This window comes from Mus caroli, chromosome 5 (genome assembly GCF_900094665.2).
Source record: "Mus caroli chromosome 5, CAROLI_EIJ_v1.1, whole genome shotgun sequence".
NCBI classification, from domain to species: domain Eukaryota; kingdom Metazoa; phylum Chordata; class Mammalia; order Rodentia; family Muridae; genus Mus; species Mus caroli.
This window is the reverse complement of record NC_034574.1, coordinates 91,919,045-91,937,843: the sequence shown is the minus strand read 5'-3', so window position 1 is coordinate 91,937,843 and position 18,799 is coordinate 91,919,045. Positions and strand designations below refer to the sequence as shown.

Sequence of the window (18,799 nt, the reverse complement as noted above, 5' to 3'; positions counted from 1 at the left end):
CTTGAAAAAGAGAGTCATTCTACGTGGAACCAGAAGTGGAAACTAGGGAAGAGTCCTAAGTGAGTAAGAATCTCACATGCAGTGCTTGTTCTAAGCTGTCAAGGAGACTGCAGCAGACAGAGGCCTCCCAGTGCTCAGAGCAGCCCTGCTGACTCCCCACTGACAGCTGAGAAGGAAATGCAGTCTGTCCCCACAAGCAAGTTCAGCCAGCCATCACAGTGAACTTGAGGAAGATTTCCTGTACCTGGAGGTTTCAGGATGGAAGGCAGCGCCTGCTAATACCTCAAACTCAATCCTGAAAGAGCTTACGCAGCTGCTCTCCTCTGTCCTTGGGCTTTACGATCCACAGAGACATTAAGCTAACCAAAGGGAGTTGCTCTGAGCCACTAGATCTGGGCCTGTTGGTTTTAGAAGCTGCAGAAAGCTAACACATTTCTATAGCTTTGAAGGTTAGGGTACTCAGGTGATGTATTCAGTTAAAAGCAATTCCATGTAGAAATGGGCTTAGGATCTGGTTCTTTTGGTTTCATGTGTCTTTCTGAGAGATGCTGAAATGTCTAATTACGTGTATACAATGCTAAGAGAATGAAAGGTATATTCACTGATGTGAGGAGTAATATTCAGTCCATAAAGATTTGTTCTATTACACTTTGCTCATTTTGCCTCCATGACTAGGAAGGTTTTGAAAAGCAAACACATTAAAGTAGATTTAGTTTAGAACTTATTTTCCAGTCTAAAGGAAACAAATGAGTGAAATTACGTTGTCAGTTTGTTGTAGACATTATTAAGAAATCCATCTTACTTCTCTGAGTTGAGACAGCCTCAAACGAAGACAACACAGAAGGGGGTCAATGTGATCTGTCTGTGTTCCATGATGCTGGGTGGCTCTTTTGCTCTGACAAGTGGGTACTTCTTTCTCACCAAGAACTCTCAAATCGCACAACTATGTGTGAAAGACAGGAAAATTAGTGAAAGAAAGAAAGAAAGAAAGAAAGAAAGAAAGAAAGAAAGAAAGAAAGAAAGAAAGAAAGAGGAGGGGAGGGGAGGGGAGGGGAGGGAAGGGAAGGGAAGGGAGGGAGGGAGGAAGGAAGGAAGGAAGGAAGGAAGGAAGGAAGGAAGGAAGGAAAGGAAGGAAGGAAGGAAAGAAAGGAAGGAAGGGAGGAAGGAAGAAAGAAAGAAAAAGAAAAAGAAAGAAAGAAAAAGAAAGAAGTGATCATTTGCAGTTTCATGAGGATAAATCAACACTAAAGCCAGAATCTGCACATGTAGGTTCTGTTCTTGCTGGGACCTTTTCTGATGAAGACTGTTTAGAAACAATGTGCATAGCAGAGCTACTTGTTGTGTATATGAACACTTTCTAGGTGGTGTGTTTCACAGAGTTAGAAACGAAGGCTGCCTCTCCTCATACCCACTGGGAGTATTTTCAAGCTATTATGCAATCATGCGTTCCTTTCTGAACCTTGGACCTACTCTTTAGCCGTTACTAGACATTGCAGTCCATAGATCACACTGTATCCCCGGCTGTCGTCTTGTTCTTGCTTCTCACCGTATCTCTGCTCTCGGTAACTGAAAGTGAATATTGCAAATGAAGGTTTCCCAAGAAAAGATAAGAACAAGCACATATCTTCTAGCTGATCAATAAGGCAACGCTCCTTAATTTTTATCACAGCACTGATGACAGGTAGGGTAAGCTCACAGGCAGTCCACACTCACTTAAAGACACAAAGGGCTCTGTTTCCTGTATGGCTTCAGTCGTAGACCCCACTTGATCCGATGTTTTGTTTGTTTGCTTCATCCCACTAGGAATACTATGACCGAGGAGATTACATCATCAGAGAAGGAGAAGAAGGGAGCACGTTTTTCATTTTGGCAAAAGGCAAGGTAAATGCTAAGTCAAGTTTAAGTTAAAAGGCCTCTCCTGGGTTCAGCATGCTAACCCTGTAGTGTTGCTCTCTGTGGCTGTGGCGGAAGCCCCTGACTGAAAGGGTGATGAGACATCTCTCTTAGAGTTTCTGGGTTTCTCTCCGAGGCCCAGGTTTGGAGAGGAATACACAGACTACTCCTGATTGCCCACAGATGACATAGTCCCTTGTCAGTGACTGCACACAGGTTACTGTATGTTCTGTGGAAGCCCCACTGTGTGTATGTCTGTAGTAGCTGGAGTCCCTTTTTAGAAAAGAGCATCGGACTGTCAGTCAGCTCAACAGCTGAGAATGGGGCTAGAATAATGTTTTAACATAACAGGTATGAAGAGCAATGAATAGAAGGAGCTCAAAGGGCACTGTCTCATTCTTCGAGAGAATTCTGGCTAATAAAGGAATTGCATCTCAAAATATTAATTCGTGGTGACACGTATATATCAATCACGAAGTCTAGCCAGTGAGAAACAATGGCTAATAACATATTAAAGAGGACTAATTCTAGCTCAAATAGAGAACACCGTAAGTTTGAGTTTCAGTTCTCTACCGTCCTAGCCTGTGGGTCCCTTTGAAATGGACATGAGCTGTGAGCCTTTGTACCACATCATTTGACATTGTCTTGGAGGTCCACATGATATAACCTACCTGTGGACAAACTTCAGACTGATTCCTGATTAAGTCATCAAGACTATTAGAATTTTTGAAGCAGCAAAAATCCCTATAAGAATAATATTATTTACTATGAGGATCTCTCAGGAAGAATCACTGGATTTACATTCTTAAAATTGTCCTTTGGAATCAGGCATAGTGGTTCATACCTTTAATCCCAGCACTTGGGAGGCAAAGGCAGGTGGTCTCCAAATTTGAGGCCAGCCTGATCTACAGAGCAAGTTCCAGGACAGCCACGGCGACACAAAGAAACCCTGCCTCAAAAATCAAATTAAAATACAAATAAAAACTGACTTTGGGAGGCTACTTGAATGGTTGACTTGGAATCCCTGTTACAGAGGGTTATCTCGTACCTGCCGGAACCAGAGCGGATGTAGTGTGTTGTCCTGACTACAGCACCACTAATGTGGCCTCTTCTTTTCCCTCCTTCAGATAGATCTGTGCGTTTGTGTGATGGCTGTGCATTCAGACCCCTCGTTTACTTTGATCTCTGCTTTGAATGTCTCTCTTCCTCTAGGTGAAAGTCACACAGAGCACAGAGGGCCATGATCAGCCACAGTTGATCAAAACACTGCAGAAGGGAGAGTACTTCGGAGAAAAGGCTCTGATCAGGTGGGTCCATGGACACGAGGTTTTAACCCACTCACTCATTTTGCCCAGGAAGAAACTGGAAAGTCTTAAATCAGTAAGATCAAGAAGGTGTTAGATTAACTCTTAGCTTAAAAACATTAGCAGAAAAATGTAAAGCGAGGAAATTATTAACCTAACGACGTTAGAGCAAGGTATTATGTTGCTGTTGTTTGCAAAAGGATCCTGCTCAGCAATTTAGTTTTGTATTAAAATGTGAGAAGAGAGCTGACAAGAAGGGCCAGTGGGCAGAGGGGCTTGCAGCCAACTCTAAGGACCTGAGTTTGATCCCCAGGAACCGCATGGTGGAGGGAGAGAACCGACACCCCTAGATTGTCCTCTGACATTTACATGTGTGCACAGCATGCAAACACACACACACCCCACACACAGACGCACACCACATACACAGACACACATACACACACACACATACATACACACTACAGCCCCCCCCACACACATACACATACCACACCACACCACACATACACATATAACACACATATACCACACATATACACACACACTACACACAACACATACACACACACCCCACACACAAACACACACACACAGACACACAGACACACACACCACACACGCACATACACACTACAGCCCCTCCACACCACACACACCACACACACCACACACACTACACATGCACACACCACACACACACACATATTACACACATATACCACACACATACACACACACTACATGCACACCACACACACACATACCACATACCACTCCACACACACATATAACACGCATATACAACACACATACACACATACTATACACAGCACACACACACACATAATAAATAACTGAATAGAATTTTTTAAAAAGTCACAACTTTTCACACACTGGGTATCTTTAAAATATGTCAAAAATAATTTTTAGGAATTTTCTTATGAGTTCAATTTGCAAGTCTTAGCATCCGCTCAAAATAATGCATCTGAAATTTCTTTGTGACCCGTCTATTGAAGTATAAGCTTATTTACAGTTGATCTACATTATGGGAATAAGTTTTTAAAAGCTGATAAGTGGCTCAAGGGAAACTTTGTACTTCCTCAAACACACAACCCCCCACATAAAAAGAACTGATTTTTCTAAATAAAAATATCTTAGTAAAATAACAAGATAGAGTTCAGAGAAAGACACGTTTTGGGAGTAACATATTTTAAGTGAGTAATTTGGGGTTGTTTAAGAATCCCTTCAATTTTATATTGCCACCAAATGGTTTTATTGAAAACCTGTGTTCGAAGAAGAGAGTTGTTGAAGAACAGGTTCTTTCTGCTCTGTTTTCTTCACTCTCACACATTTCCCTCCTGCTCTGCTGCTCTGCACGACAGGCTGCATAATTACAGCAGGAGGGAAAACGCGCCAAAATTACCCAGAGACACATCTGATTATCTAAAATTCTTACATCTCTTATTTTTCAAAGAAAGCTCAAATAGTAAAACATAATAAATTGGGCTTTAGCTATTATGTAAGCAAGTTCAAAGTAGAATTGAAAGACAGGATGAGTTTTTCTCTATTAATTTCTAGCTGGTAGTGAACTTACTTTGATAATAATGAAATTATCTTTTTTCTACACTATCATAATTATCTTCCCACGTTCAAGCAAAACAAATAAACCTTGAAGATCCGAGAGGATTATAAATGGAGTATAGATATTAAGTTTCTCTTGAGAGCTAGTGTGCTCTCTGGTTTTGCTGGACCTGAAGTAATTTGTGCTGTCTGTTGCAGCCAGCCAATTATAGTTCTTTTCCTATAGGAAACATCAGGATTTATGTTTAACATAGACAACCAGCTCCCCAGTGCATCCGAAAGCACAAAGCTAAAACAAATGCGAAGGGAATGTTGATACAAATATTTTTTCCTTCTTTTGCACATTTTTTATGACCCTATTTTTCAGGGCTGCTGATGGCAGCTCTCAGTCTTGCTTCCATTTTATGTTTTCAAAATGACATTAAATGGTCTCAGGAGTTCTCTCAGAATTTTATTCATAAAAATAAATCCCTGGCATTTAACACACAGTTACTCTGAAGGCACACGTGGGACCCTGTTGTAGTGTGTGCCGAAAATGATGCTTGTGACCATCATGGAGTACATATGTAAGGCAAATGCCTTAAGTATTCCCTTGCTCTGAACTCACAAGCCAAGGTCATGTCTGTGCATGTGTCTGTGTGAGTCCACACACACTTGGTTCTCTCTGTTCCACTCTGCTCCTACCACTATTCATACCTCTGTCTCTAGGGCTGCTTTGAATTGCTTGAGTAAACTGATCCAAAGCTGCCCTACCTCTGACTAAAACTCCCTGAGGCTCACAAATTTTCACTGATATCCTCTAGCAGGAACCCTATAAACCGAAGACAAACTTTAAAAGGTCTTTGGATATCCCCTAGGAGGAAAGGGAGCCCCTCGGGCACACAAGAGATGGGCCGCCCGAGTTTTCTCTGTCTTCCCACTAAGGCCATGCGAAGGACCACATGGTTGGTATTTTTAAGAGAATTGTTCAGAGCTTTCCCTGTGATGCCCACATTTTCTTGGTACTCCTGGGTTATTAAGCGAGTCTCTGAGTACTGGATACTATGTCTGTGCCTTTCATTAGACTCTAATTTATAATAGAGGGAGAATACCAATACATAACTTAATATGAGGAAATACTTTACCTGATTCTTGACCCATCAATATTACCTAGACAACTATACCACCTTCAGCTCATATATAATGACTCATTATATCTAAGAGATCCATGGTAAGAGTCTGTATTGCATTATGTACCAGAAAGGTAGCTAATTATGCTATGGTTCATCTTCAAGAAATCCTAATTTCAGAGATTTTCCTGAGGGAAAAAATATCCATTTTATATCCTATGACGTGAAAGTGTTTCAGTATGCAGTTCATCTGTTGCTATGACTCTGTGCACACATGCCTGGATTTCATTTTAACCGCTTTGTTGTAGAGTATGCACTTGACCATTTTCTGGGATGTTTCTCCAATCTGTTGATCTCTGTGCTGCCTCCGTTTTCATTTGCAATTCTTCCTTGATGGGGATAGCTCTTCTCTTGTGACTGTGATAAACACAAATGAGATTCCGAATCTCAGCTGGCTATTCTTCCATGCTCCCAGTACAGGTTATCTTTCCTGAGGTCTTTGTGTACATAACCTTTATTGGGACACATTTCAAATCCATTTCATAGAAGGGTTGAATATAAAATACCATGTTATTAAAAAAAATCCACTGTTGTCTTTGGATGGTTTAGCTGCTAAGTGTGAATTCACATAAAGCTGTAGGTTCCCTAACCAAGACAGACTTTTAATTTCTAATGGTAGTGAAAGCTGACTTCCCTTTTTCATTTGCAGTGATGACGTCAGATCAGCCAATATAATTGCGGAAGAAAATGATGTCGCGTGCCTCGTGATAGATCGAGAGTGAGTGTCCCAGTGTTGGAGAAGGCAGGCACCTGTTACTTTCGAAGACTTGGCATCTGTTACTCCGAGGCCCTTTCTGTTTTCAGATTCACCACTACTTGGAAATGCTGGCCAATGCTCAGCTGCAAGTACACGCCATTAAAATTCATGAGCAAGAACCGGGCCTTCTGATCAGAGCCTGTCTCTGCAGTGGCAGATGCTGGCAGGCTAAATATTTTGTGTGCAAAGTTGATACATAATTATCAGCAATGGGCTGATTTAAATTCTGTGTCTTTCAGAGAACTCAGTTTTTTAGTGCTTTTATGGTTTTACTTGTGTGTCTGTGGGCATGCCATATGAGAGTGAGTATCCAAGGAGACAAGAAGAGTTTCTAGTCCTAGGAGCTGGAGCTAAAGGATGTTGGGATTCACTGATGTGGGTTCCAGGGACCAAATATGGGTCCTTTACAAGAACAGCTAACTGTTGAACCATCTCCCCAGCCCAGAATCTTCCTGTGAAGAAAAAAAAGTCACTAATTAGTTATCATTCCAGAGAGGCAGGGCCATCTGTAGTAATTTTTAATAATATGCATCAATATTGATATCATTCTTAGGTTACTCTTTAAAAATAAATCTCACATTGTATCCCTCCCTACTTCAAAGCCCATGTTAACCTGGCTCCCTGGACCCTTCAATTAGCCAGTTTAAATAGTCACTGGTTATGTAGCCAATCCAAAGAATACAACTCACGTAAACCAAAACTGAACCATTGTCTGTGTAAGCCATAGTGTAGTCAAAGAACTAAGACATACTCTTGTGAAATATTAACAAAATCAGAAAATGACAAGGTATAACAGTGGAATATTGTCAGTGGCTAATCGTCTATACCATTTACTGAACACGGAGTCCTAGATGTGACACACTGGGAAGGATATCAGAACACTTACCAGGACAATTTTCAAATCCTGAAAAGTAGAATGACCTTGTCCACTTCATAACGCAAGTCAGTCAGTTGTCAATGCATGTAGCCATGCTGTATGTAGCCATACAACCTGTCCACAGATCCATGCCATCTTGATAACACGTTCAAGGAAATGCAAGAAAACAGGCAATTATTTCGTCTGTAGATTTCTCTATTGTCTCTAAAAGCCAGACACTGTACGTGTAAACCGCACAATCCTAGGGTCAACATATATAAACAGTTAACTGTAATTTTAATACTTCTCCAAGCTATCCTGATTTTTTTCCTGCAGGTATGACAAGTGACCCCCAAGTAGGTTAAAGGTCTTCTCCCTCAGTGCCCTCTGTCACTAGCCAGGGGCTACTGCCCAGATTTCCTGACTAATTCCAGCATCGTGCCACCATGCCCCAAGGCTCCCATGGCGCCTGATCAGAAAAAGAAACAGTCAGGAAGCTGTGTGTGGGAAGGGCTTTATTTTATTTTTAAGTGTGGAAATGCATCTCAAAACACACCTTTTTCCAAGCAAAGAGAAAATGTAGGAATCACTCCAGGGGATGTAAACATGCAAAGGCACAGGGCTGAGAAAGGGCAAAATGGACTTAGATGCAAACAACTCTTGGATGACAGCTGTCGAATAGAAAATGTGTTAGGTCAATACCATCTCACCAACAAATTTGCTTTTTATGAGTTTCTTAAAAATCTGCACACGTGCTGAATAACATTAGCGGTGCTGTAATTGTTCCAGGAGCTACAACGTGCAAGGAAAGAGATGAATGGACTTCATCTATAACCACATATGTCAGAGAGAGTCCCTCAGAGTCTAGGAAAAAACTGTAATAATTTTATGCAAACTTTACAAGTTTAACTTCTATGCGTATTAATGAGGGTTGAGAAGTACATGTGACACAATGACAGATATAACATTATGTACATCAGGGGTGAGACAGATGGACCATAAGGTGCACGTAGGTTGATCTACGACCTAGATTTCTACGGTCATTAGGGTTATGTGTCTCTTGAGTTGTGTCTCATTGCCCTGTGGACACTATTTCACTTTAGATGGTAAGTGACAGGAGATTATTGATTCCTCTAGTTATGACTAAAGGAATAGATTAGGCCCCAGCTATAGAGCAATTCAGGACACTCCGTAGACTTTAATCATATTGGGTGATACTCCCAGTTTAGTTTCTATAACACCTGCCTTACCAACCTACTGTAAGCCTTATGCTCACAGAAGGATGTCCTTTGTACATGGTGACTGCAGAGCCAGTGTCTGCCATAGTCCTTGGGATATGAGAAGTGCTCACCAGATGGTGGCTTGACCAAGGCCACCATACTTACGCTGAAACAGAGTGACAGAGAATCTATAGGTCCTTATTTCTCCTTCCCTTCCCCAATTTTACACAAACTCTTGATTATAGCGCCAGAAGAATATAATTTGAGTTGTCCTTTTTATTTTGAAATTGTAAGAAAACATATGAATTAACTGTAAGGTAATAATAACTCTATTTTTAAAATGCCAACACTTCTGGTAACATCTCTACCATGGGTTGTGGAGGACAATCTCAGACTCCTTGGGGCCTAACTTCGGAGTGGGGACAGCTTGTGTGAAGTTATGGCTAGAGCTTTGTAGTGGCTGAAACCTGGGGAATGGCAAGACAGGGGTTGCAAGAAAATGCTACCTGACTGAGAGTCCCTGTATGTCCTTAACAGAAGGGATCAGCTACAGAACTTCCAATAACTAGTCACAACTATAGAAACTTTAATATTCTGTAACTTATTGAAAAGCAGTTTAAAGTCGAAACAAACATTCAGATAGCGTGTGTGTGTATGCATTGAGTAGAACTCTTGGGCTTGGGGGATGGCTCAGGACTTTGTGTATGTGTGTGTGTGTGTGTGTGTGTGTGTGTGTGTGTGTGTGTATGTATGTATGTATGTATGTATGTATGTATGTATGTATTTAGGAAAACTCTCAGGCTTGGAGGATGGCTCAGCCAACAAAGTGCTTTCTGTGCAACCACAAGGATTTGCATTCTATCCCCAGAACCCACATACAAATTTTAGACACTGGGACATGTGCTTTTATCTCCTGCTTGGGCTGTGGAGGGAGTCATGTATCTGGAACTTGCTGGTCAGCTAGCTGAGTCTAGTTGGCCGGATCCAAGTCATGTGAGACCCCATCCTAAAGCTAGACAGCTCTTGAGTAATCACACCCAAGGGTAGGCCACCAAACACGTATGTACCCCTCCGCCCCCCCACATGCGCGCACATAGATTCACACAGATAAATGGGAACTGAGAGCATTAAATTGTCTTGATACCTTCACAACGGACCACTTTGTCTCATTTTTTTTTCTTAGAACATTCAACCAAACTGTCGGGACATTTGATGAACTCCAAAAATATCTTGAGGGGTATGTGGCCACCCTGAACCGTGACGATGAAAAAAGACACGCAAAGTAAGTGAGACGGGGTTTTCCTGCCAGTGGCAACAGGGACAGGGTGCAATTCCCCGCGGAGTGACCTTCCATGTGCCCTCGCTAAGGGATTCTGGAGATCCCGTCTCAACTCTGGAATGGCGAGTTTTTAATGCCTCTAAGTAAAAACTTTGAGTGTTGAGTAGGAATTTGAGAGAAATTTTCTGATAAAGGAAATGGCAAGTTACTCCAAAAGGACATGCTTACAGTGAAGAACAGGATTATAGCTGGATTTTTTTGAAAGTTTCCAAGGATGTATTTGTGAGTAGGAAGGAGCTGAATTGACTATTTCAAATTACTAATAGTGTTTTTAAAAAAATAGGGAGCTTTCGTTTAATTTTTTGTTACCTGGTAAAACATTTAAATTTTATTGTGATATTTTTTGTGCTGAGAAATGAACCTAGGGTACCATACAATGAAGGTGGATTCTCCCTCACTCTGCTGACCCCAGCCCTTAAGGCCATTCTGGGGGAAAATGGAAGCTTATGTTCTTGAGATAGGCTTCTGATGAGGTACACTTGAAATTTCTAGATAGACTACATTTTGAGTTAAGGGGTTTAATCAGTTCTTTGGTTTTTCCACTCTGTGCACCTTCAGTCTTTGTGCCTGCAGCCTTTATAGTAACCGTTTACCCATCTAGAACTCAGAACAGTTAGTTTTAACTCGGTGAAAAAACAGGTATTTATGAGCTGAAGTTCTTAGATGTAAAATAGGGGGTGCTTGTTTATGTCTTATGAAGCAGTGATTCTGCATAAGGCACAAACATTTTTGTTGACAAACAGCAGGAATTCTCAGTGTGGCCTTCTGGGAATGACAAATGTGACTGGTTCGTTCTCTTCCACTGGCTCCTCTCCTGGGATATGGATTAACAGCTTGTTTTGAGATGTGTTTCAAATGCAACAAAGTCCCTCCATTTCGTTCTCGTTGAATCTGACTTTTGTCCAATGGAGTGATCCCTGGTATGGCCACATGAGTCCCTGTAGAAGGGTGAGACCGTCTCTGTGGCACCGATAGGCTGTGTGAGAACAGAGTTTGTGAGTGACAGGGTTCCAGCACGGCTCAGGGTGTATGTGTGTGACTTCTTGCTTCTCTCTTCAGGCGCTCCATGTCTAGCTGGAAGCTGTCCAAAGTCCTTTCTCTGGAGATGATTCAGCTGAAAGAGAAGGTGGCCAGATTCTCCTCAACCTCCCCATTCCAGAACCTCGAGATTATCGCAACACTGGGCGTTGGTGGGTTCGGAAGAGTGGAGCTTGTAAGGGGTTTACGTTTCAAGCATCTGAGAGAAGCATTTTGACTCTTTGTTTTGTTCTGTTTTATATTCCAGCTTAGGTTGGAGGAATACATGAGCTATCACTGCTAACTTAAAGTGTTCTGAATCTGAGGGAGTAAACGCTTCCATCTATTTGTGCATGCAAATAGTAATTAAGTGATCTCTTACACAACATCCTGTTATGAATCCTTGTTGATAGTAATTATTGGAGAATGTACCAAGTAGGCATTCTGAAAGATTATGAACTGCAAAAAAAAATGTATTTTGTAACAACCACTCACATCTGCATAGATGTATATAGCCAAAACCCAGTATCTGTCTGCAGTGGCCAGCAGAAATACCCTAGGTGAAATCCTTAATATTATAGACATATTCCTTAAGCAACCCCACTTCTTTATCTATGCTTGGCTTTCCTTACCCTGCTTTGGGGTTATGTAAAGCTTCACTTCAGAGAAACAGGAAAGAATGGAAGCCAGAGACTGTTTGAAGAGCAGCCTTCCGTGGCACTCAATAGACAGCTGGGAGCCAGAGCCTGGTGTCAGTTGGCACCACCTTTCTGTGCTTAATAATCAGCTCCCAAGAAGTAGCAGAGGCCCTGGGTTAGACCAAGGGTTCTGAGAAAACTGTGGACTAGACAACTGTGCTCTTTGGGGGCGCAGATGGCTCTGAGCCCCTGGCAATCACTAAGCCCTTCTTTGCCCAGGTGATTTTTGATGGTTCACTGTACCATGACCTCCGGGAGCTACATCGAGGCCCTTGTCTGCAGGATGACTCTGCATAAGGCGCTATGGCAGGCTGCTACAGATCCGATAGATAGGACAATTCACACCCACTCCAGACTCATCTCTGATGGAGGAGGGGAAAAACACTTTCCTAACAGGGCAGAGAATACTTGTAATAAGTCTTATGCTCTATACAAATAGTTATGTGCACGGGTACTTTCCACCCAAGGACGCAGCTAAAAGAATTGAATTAACAATGCTGTGATCTGCGCTCCTAGATAATAACTACTAAAGAAGTAATTCCTCCAGTCATTTAAAAATCTATAGACGTTACAAACGATAACTGTGATGAGACTGTAACTGCAGTCAATTTCCATTTACTACTCAGTATTGTCTGCTTATGGATTTTTATACTTATTGGAAAAAATAGTTTTCAATTTTGATTTGCCTTTAACAATATGTTCTGATTTTTGCATAGAGAGCCTTCTCTTACTTTCCAATACCAATTTCTGCATTGATAGATATATGCTTCTATCACCTGATGTGTCTGTTCAACTTTGAAAATGTGCCTAATACAACCAAGGAAATTAATTTCTACTTTTAATTAATTTAAATTTAAATGACCTAATGAGATTAGTAAGCTGCCACTGAATAGGACAGATAGAGAATTGATTCGATATGAGTTTCTTTGAAAATTAGAGATGAATATTAAGAAATAAGCCTTGGAAATTCTTATCAAAGAATTTGTTACACAATGAAAACTGACGATTTCTGTCAATGAAATTTAATGAAACTCTGTTTTCCTATTTCAGTAGAAAAATTTTAGAACCAAGTTATATGAAATATTTTGAAAATGATTGGAAGTGCATAGTTATATAGAAATCAATTCTAGAGGGATATGTGATAAAAAAATCCTATATACTCTTTAAATGTAAAACAATTTAATTTTCATTAGTTAATGTTATATTACATATTGCAAACTATCATGATACATTAAGTATGAGAATGCTTCCATTTCTTACATAGGTTAAAGTGAAAAATGAGAATGTTGCTTTTGCCATGAAGTGTATAAGGAAGAAGCACATTGTTGATACAAAACAGCAAGAACATGTCTACTCAGAAAAGAGGATCCTGGAGGAGCTGTGTTCTCCCTTCATCGTGAAGTAAGTGGACAGTGGGCATTCCAGGAAGTGTGACTCTGAATTCTCCTATGGGGTCTTCGCGCGCACACACACACACACACACACACACACAGAGATACGCACACGCACATGCACACACGTGTGCATGCGCATGTGTGTATATTATAAAATAGTTGCAGCTAATGTAGAATTTGGGAAGGAGGAAACAAGAAGCTGCCCAGGATGGGTGGATGTAAAATCTCTGCAGGGAAGGCATTTGGGTACACACAGTTACCAAAGGGGGACATACCTGGTCCTAGAAGTTCAAAGCTCTAAAGTGACCATCTCCTGATAGTTACTCCTTTTTGCTCTGTACCTGTTAGAAGCTTGGAGGAGATACTATTTAGGCCATCACGCTCTTTACTTGCATATTCATGGGTCACCAATATAAACCACTTTAAATTTTCATTTACTTCTTAACAATCCCTAAGTGTAGTTTTGGCGACTTCTGGTAATGTGCAGCCTATAGGAGAGGCCAAATAGGTGTGCCATGGGGCATCTAGCCTGGGCTCCAGCTCCAGAGCCCACACTCTGAAACGCTTTTACTCTCTGACTAGCATGGTACTAACTATGTGGCCCGAGATGACCATGAACTCACAGAAACCTTTCTACTCTTGAATGTCACAATTACTAACGTGTGCCACCATGCCCAGCTTCTAAAGAGATGACTTACTGCAGTCCCCAGGTTGTGCATCATCGGTTCTCCTGGCTGCTTCCTTTCTGGGTGTAGTGCAACCAAGAAAAGGGTCAGCACCTTCCTCTCTGCCTCTCCCCTCCTACCATTCCATTCTCATTCTTCTCTTCCTCTCCTCTCATTCTTCCTTCTTTACTTTTATTTTATGCATATGAATATCTGCCTGCATGTATGTATGTTACTACATGGATGGCTAGTGTCCACCCAGGCCAAAAGGAGGGAGATGGAATTGTCATTATAGACAAATGTGAGATGCCACGTGGGTACTGGGAACTGAACCTACATCTTTTACTGAGAGCAGCAAGTGGTGAGCCATCTCTCCATCCACTAAAACAGGTTCTTCTTGAACACTGAGCACCTGAAAATATTAACACCAAGTGTTAAATGTGGCACACTGTCCAGACGCACCACTGCAGATCTGAGGCTTGGAGCCTGTTAAGCACTGCATCTCTGTCCTTCTCAGGCATCGTTTTTAATGCTCAGAACCACTTTACCCACCATCTAATTTCCATGGGTTAGCCAAGGGCAGCAGAGCTCCTTAGAGGTGGGCCTTTGTTGAACCTGGATCATATATACTCCTCACCCAGACTTCTCTCCACTTCTAGGTGTCCTTGCCAAGTCATTCCCCACTAGCCTTATGACTTAAAAGTTTGTCTCCTGTTATAGTTCCCACACTAGGTTATCAAATAAGGGGCATAAAACATGCGTATAATGAACTGTTATGGAAGGTACTTATTAAGTGATCTACGCATGGGCCTGTGGCTTTGGGGAAGAAGGAGTGGTCCTATTTGATAGGTGACATAATGAGCCATTTTATGATGAAGGGGGTCCGGTGCTTAGCCTTTCAAGAAATGGAGATGAGGAAGTTCGGTCTGTGAGCAGAGGCAGGGCTATGTAAATACAGGATAAAGTCAGAGATCCAAGGGATAATCAGAGAGGCTTTGGTGAGAAACCCTGTGCAGCTGTTGGATGTTATCTTAGTTAGGGTTTTACTGCTGTGAACAGACACCATGACCAAGGCAGTTCTTTTAAATGACAACATATAATTGGGGCTGGCTTACAGGTTCAGAGGTTCAATCCATTATCATCAAGGCAGGAGCATGGCAGAGCCCAGGCAGGCATGGTGCAGGAGGAGCTGAGAGTTCTACATCTTCATCTAAAGGCCACTGGGAGAAGACTGGCTTACAGAGAGCTAGGAGGAGGGCCTTAATGCCCACACCCACGGTGACACACCTATTCCAACAAGGTCAAACCTTCTAATAGTTCCATTCCCTAGGCCTAGTAGATTTAAAGGACCACAGGTATCTATGTGGAAATGGGAGTGGTTGTTTTGAACGTTGCTGGTGGTAGCCTAACCAGCTTCAAAGACGTTAGCACTGCATTTCTAACCACTTGTTTTCATCTGTCTCCACAGGTTGTATCGTACTTTCAAGGACAATAAATATGTATACATGCTTCTGGAGGCCTGCTTAGGTGGGGAGCTGTGGAGTATACTGAGGGACAGGTAAGGAAAAGATCTGTAAGCAATAACTCTTACCAACTCACATCTGGTCTGAGCTATGGAGATGGTACTGTGATATGATTATAGGAAAATGCTCTCACTATATGTAGCAGAGTAGTAATTGGTGTTTTTTGTTAGCTAACATTACAGAAGTAACATGGGGGTCTTGTAAAGTAATCTGCCATTCTAGTATATGGACTAGAGAGTTTCAGGAATACAGCATGTATGAGCTATCCGAGGTCACATGGATAGGAAGAGGCAGCCTCAGACTCAGAATGTTAACAAGGGCGTGTGATGGGAAACGCCCCCACATTAGGTCCTCACAGAACAAAGCAGAATGGGATGTCTACAAAGGTGTGATTTTATGAAAGGAATGATTTTGGTCATCATAATATAGATGGTAAGAGATAGCTTCTATGTAGAAGGCATGATGGTAAAAGTCTGAAAGATTCCTAGACAAAACAGAATTGTGTATGTAAAAGGCTATAAAAGTATAAACTTTAGAAACATAAGCTTAAAGTAGATCTGAAGAAAGGGGAGGTGATATTAAAATATCCCACTAATATGAAAGCTAAATAATGACAGAGAATTTGTGCATTTGTAAGGAAATGATAAATCAAAGGATGCCCCAACGGTGACAAAGACTAAGTTGGAAGGGCAGAGAGGTGGGAAAGACAAGGCAGAAAGCTGTGGACTTCTGAGCTGCGGAAAGCAAGAAGACAAGGGCACAAGAAGAGGAATGTGGGGGCGTTCTATAATAAGTAAGGGAGTCGTTGACAGACGAGCCCTTAGATGCTCTTCTTTGCCACTGTGGTCCTTAACCCTGGCTGCATGACATGATTGCGTGTGGAGCTCTTACAAGCCAAGAACGTTTTGTCCTAATATCACGTTATGATTCATTTTACTGGGGTGTGGTCCAGTAAATCATTTGTTTCAAGGCATATCAGTGTTCTCATGGCTGAGGCCCACTGAGCTAGGGATGTAAGTAAACGAATGTTGGGTTAAGCGTGTGTGGACAAGGCCACGTGTGGATTACAATACGATCTAGAAGCCCAGGATGGCACCACGGACGTATTCGGAGTATTAAGAAGAGAAACCATGTCATTGCAGAGGCAGCTTCGATGAACCCACCTCCAAATTCTGTGTCGCTTGTGTGACAGAAGCATTTGATTATCTGCACCGACTGGGCATCATCTACAGAGACCTGAAGCCAGAGAACTTAATTCTGGATGCCGATGGCTACCTTAAGTTGGTAAGGCACATTCTCTTCCTCATAGTAACACGTGAGGTATTTCTGCAACAAAGTTGTGCTATAGTTGCAGTCTCTCTGAGGGGTGTGGCCCTCGAATACTTTATGCTTAAAACCATGAACAATGCTATGCATATATTCTATTTAAATGTATTTTTACCTGTATGGATGGTTTACATATTTGTACGTGCCCATGCATTCATGCCTTGTGCCTGAAGAGTCAGAAGAGGATGTTAGATCCCCTGGAACTGCGATTGCAGACAGTTGTGAGCTTCTGTGTGGGGGCTAGGTACTGACCCTGGTCTTCTGAAAGAGCAGCCAATGCTCTCAACCTCTGAGCACTTTCTCTTGTAACTATGTATACGCTCTTCTTTGGCCCAGTCTTTCAACTGTCTCTACAACTCTTTCCTGAAGATTCACATCACAGAACGCCTTTCGGGTTTGTTAGTATCGTTTAGTCATCTTAACTGTGTGTTGTTTGGCACTCCATATAGGAACTGCCTTGTGAAGAATAAAGATGTTAGTGTGACTTCCGTCTCAAGGTATCCACTTTCTAAGTAGGGAGAGAAGGAAACCTGTGACCATGGGTAGCTAGTTTGAAATCTTTCTACTTGCTCACATAGGAAGGGAGCATTCAGAAGCTTTGAGGCCAGGCTGAGTGAGAATCAGCTTTCCTTGCTAGCCATCTCTGTGGTCCATTTACTCCTAAGAGGAATCCCTTGCAGGCCACCCAAGATCATAAACGGCATACACTATTTTCAGTGAGATGCTAATAGAAGTTCAATGGTCAAACTGGGGAGAAAATAAAGCCACTTTGGACCTCAGGAAGAAAACCTACAGTTTGGCAAACCAAAGCGGCTTTTCAGCATCCATTTTGATAGCTCCTCAAACACTTCTAGCCGTATTTGGACTTAGCACTTACAAAGATATTGCTACCTAAGGTGTTTGATGTAGGGAGATAACATTATTTACTGATCAGTTAACAGATGCATATGCTATGTTAAAACTTCAACAGTGAATCTGTTCAATAATGTATGAGATAGGTTTAGTTGGCTTAATTGTAAAATTTAGCCCGTGATTAAATTTGTTATGTCTAATTTCTAAGAGATCTTTCCTTATGAGGTAAAATAAGAGGCCTTTCATGTGAGACCTGGCTCACTCCCAAGAAACGTTTTCATCCATTCAAGCTTTATTTTGTCCATGAAAGACAGCTTTCAGAACTGGCGAGGTCTGAACATGAGACTTCACAATTCATCCATTGACTACCCCCTTCCCCAAGCCTTTAGGTAAACTCTCTGGAATATTCTAGAAGAAAGAAAAACTATCGTGAGGGTTGAAGACTGTTTATTAAATGTATCTCTTACTTTTCATAGTTGCTTTCCCAAAATCCTTGGAGAGGATAATTAGTATTTACGGCACTAGGTGACAGGGACTTCCTGTTTGCAATTATTATCCAGCCTTCTCATTTATTTATCAATGAGTAAAATAAACAGTTAGCAATTGGAGGTATCTAAAAAAAATCAGTGTTGAGTTTTCAATCACCAATTATATTTTGAACTAGATATCCAGAATTACTTTCACTACAAAATGTTTGGAAATACCAGATAAGACATGTAGAAGAGGGCTGGGAATGCACAGAGGGGTTCCTTAGACAACACAGGAGTTCCTATGGGGCCAGGAAGGAAGATAGAACAGTAGTGGATGGTTATTACGTTGTACACAGAAGGGTCCAAGATGCATAGCAGCTGCCTTATCCAGGCAAACCCCTCGGATCAGTCCTCAGTGCTGTCATCGCAGCTCTGTGTTCCAGCAAATCAGAACGACCTAGAATTTTGATTTAGTGGCTGTGCCATTGAGGAAAAGGAGAGTGAACCTTAGCTCTGGGCATTGTGGGAAAATGATCTAGGGAACTCTCTACAGAGGCAGGAGGCAAACAGGTTAAACAAATATCGGAGTGATAAAGGCAGTATGTGCAGACAGACGCTCTTCTCTCATCTTTAGCTCATGGGAGAGTAATGAAAAAGTTTCCTCTAAGAATTCTTGGTCACAAGCTGCTCTTAGTGAAAAAACATCCAAGCAAGTGTTTAAATGAAGATGGG

At 41.7% G+C, this 18,799-nt stretch overlaps 1 protein-coding gene across 2 annotated transcripts in view; it reads left to right on the top strand.

Annotated features, from left to right (window-relative positions):
* Nucleotides 1-18,799, top strand: part of Prkg2 (protein kinase cGMP-dependent 2) — a 109,095-nt gene that overhangs the window by 55,529 nt on the left and 34,767 nt on the right. Inside the window, exons 7-14 of one of the 2 annotated variants that reach the window (XM_021162709.1) lie at nt 1,804-1,881; nt 3,106-3,200; nt 6,600-6,668; nt 9,967-10,065; nt 11,182-11,335; nt 13,102-13,238; nt 15,365-15,454; nt 16,562-16,703. In XM_021162709.1, the coding sequence (XP_021018368.1) occupies nt 1,804-1,881; nt 3,106-3,200; nt 6,600-6,668; nt 9,967-10,065; nt 11,182-11,335; nt 13,102-13,238; nt 15,365-15,454; nt 16,562-16,703 (864 nt within the window). Of the gene's footprint in view, nt 1-1,803; nt 1,882-3,105; nt 3,201-6,599; nt 6,669-9,966; nt 10,066-11,181; nt 11,336-13,101; nt 13,239-15,364; nt 15,455-16,561; nt 16,704-18,799 lie in introns of those variants that run through there. The other variant, XM_029476943.1, reaches the window with a different exon arrangement.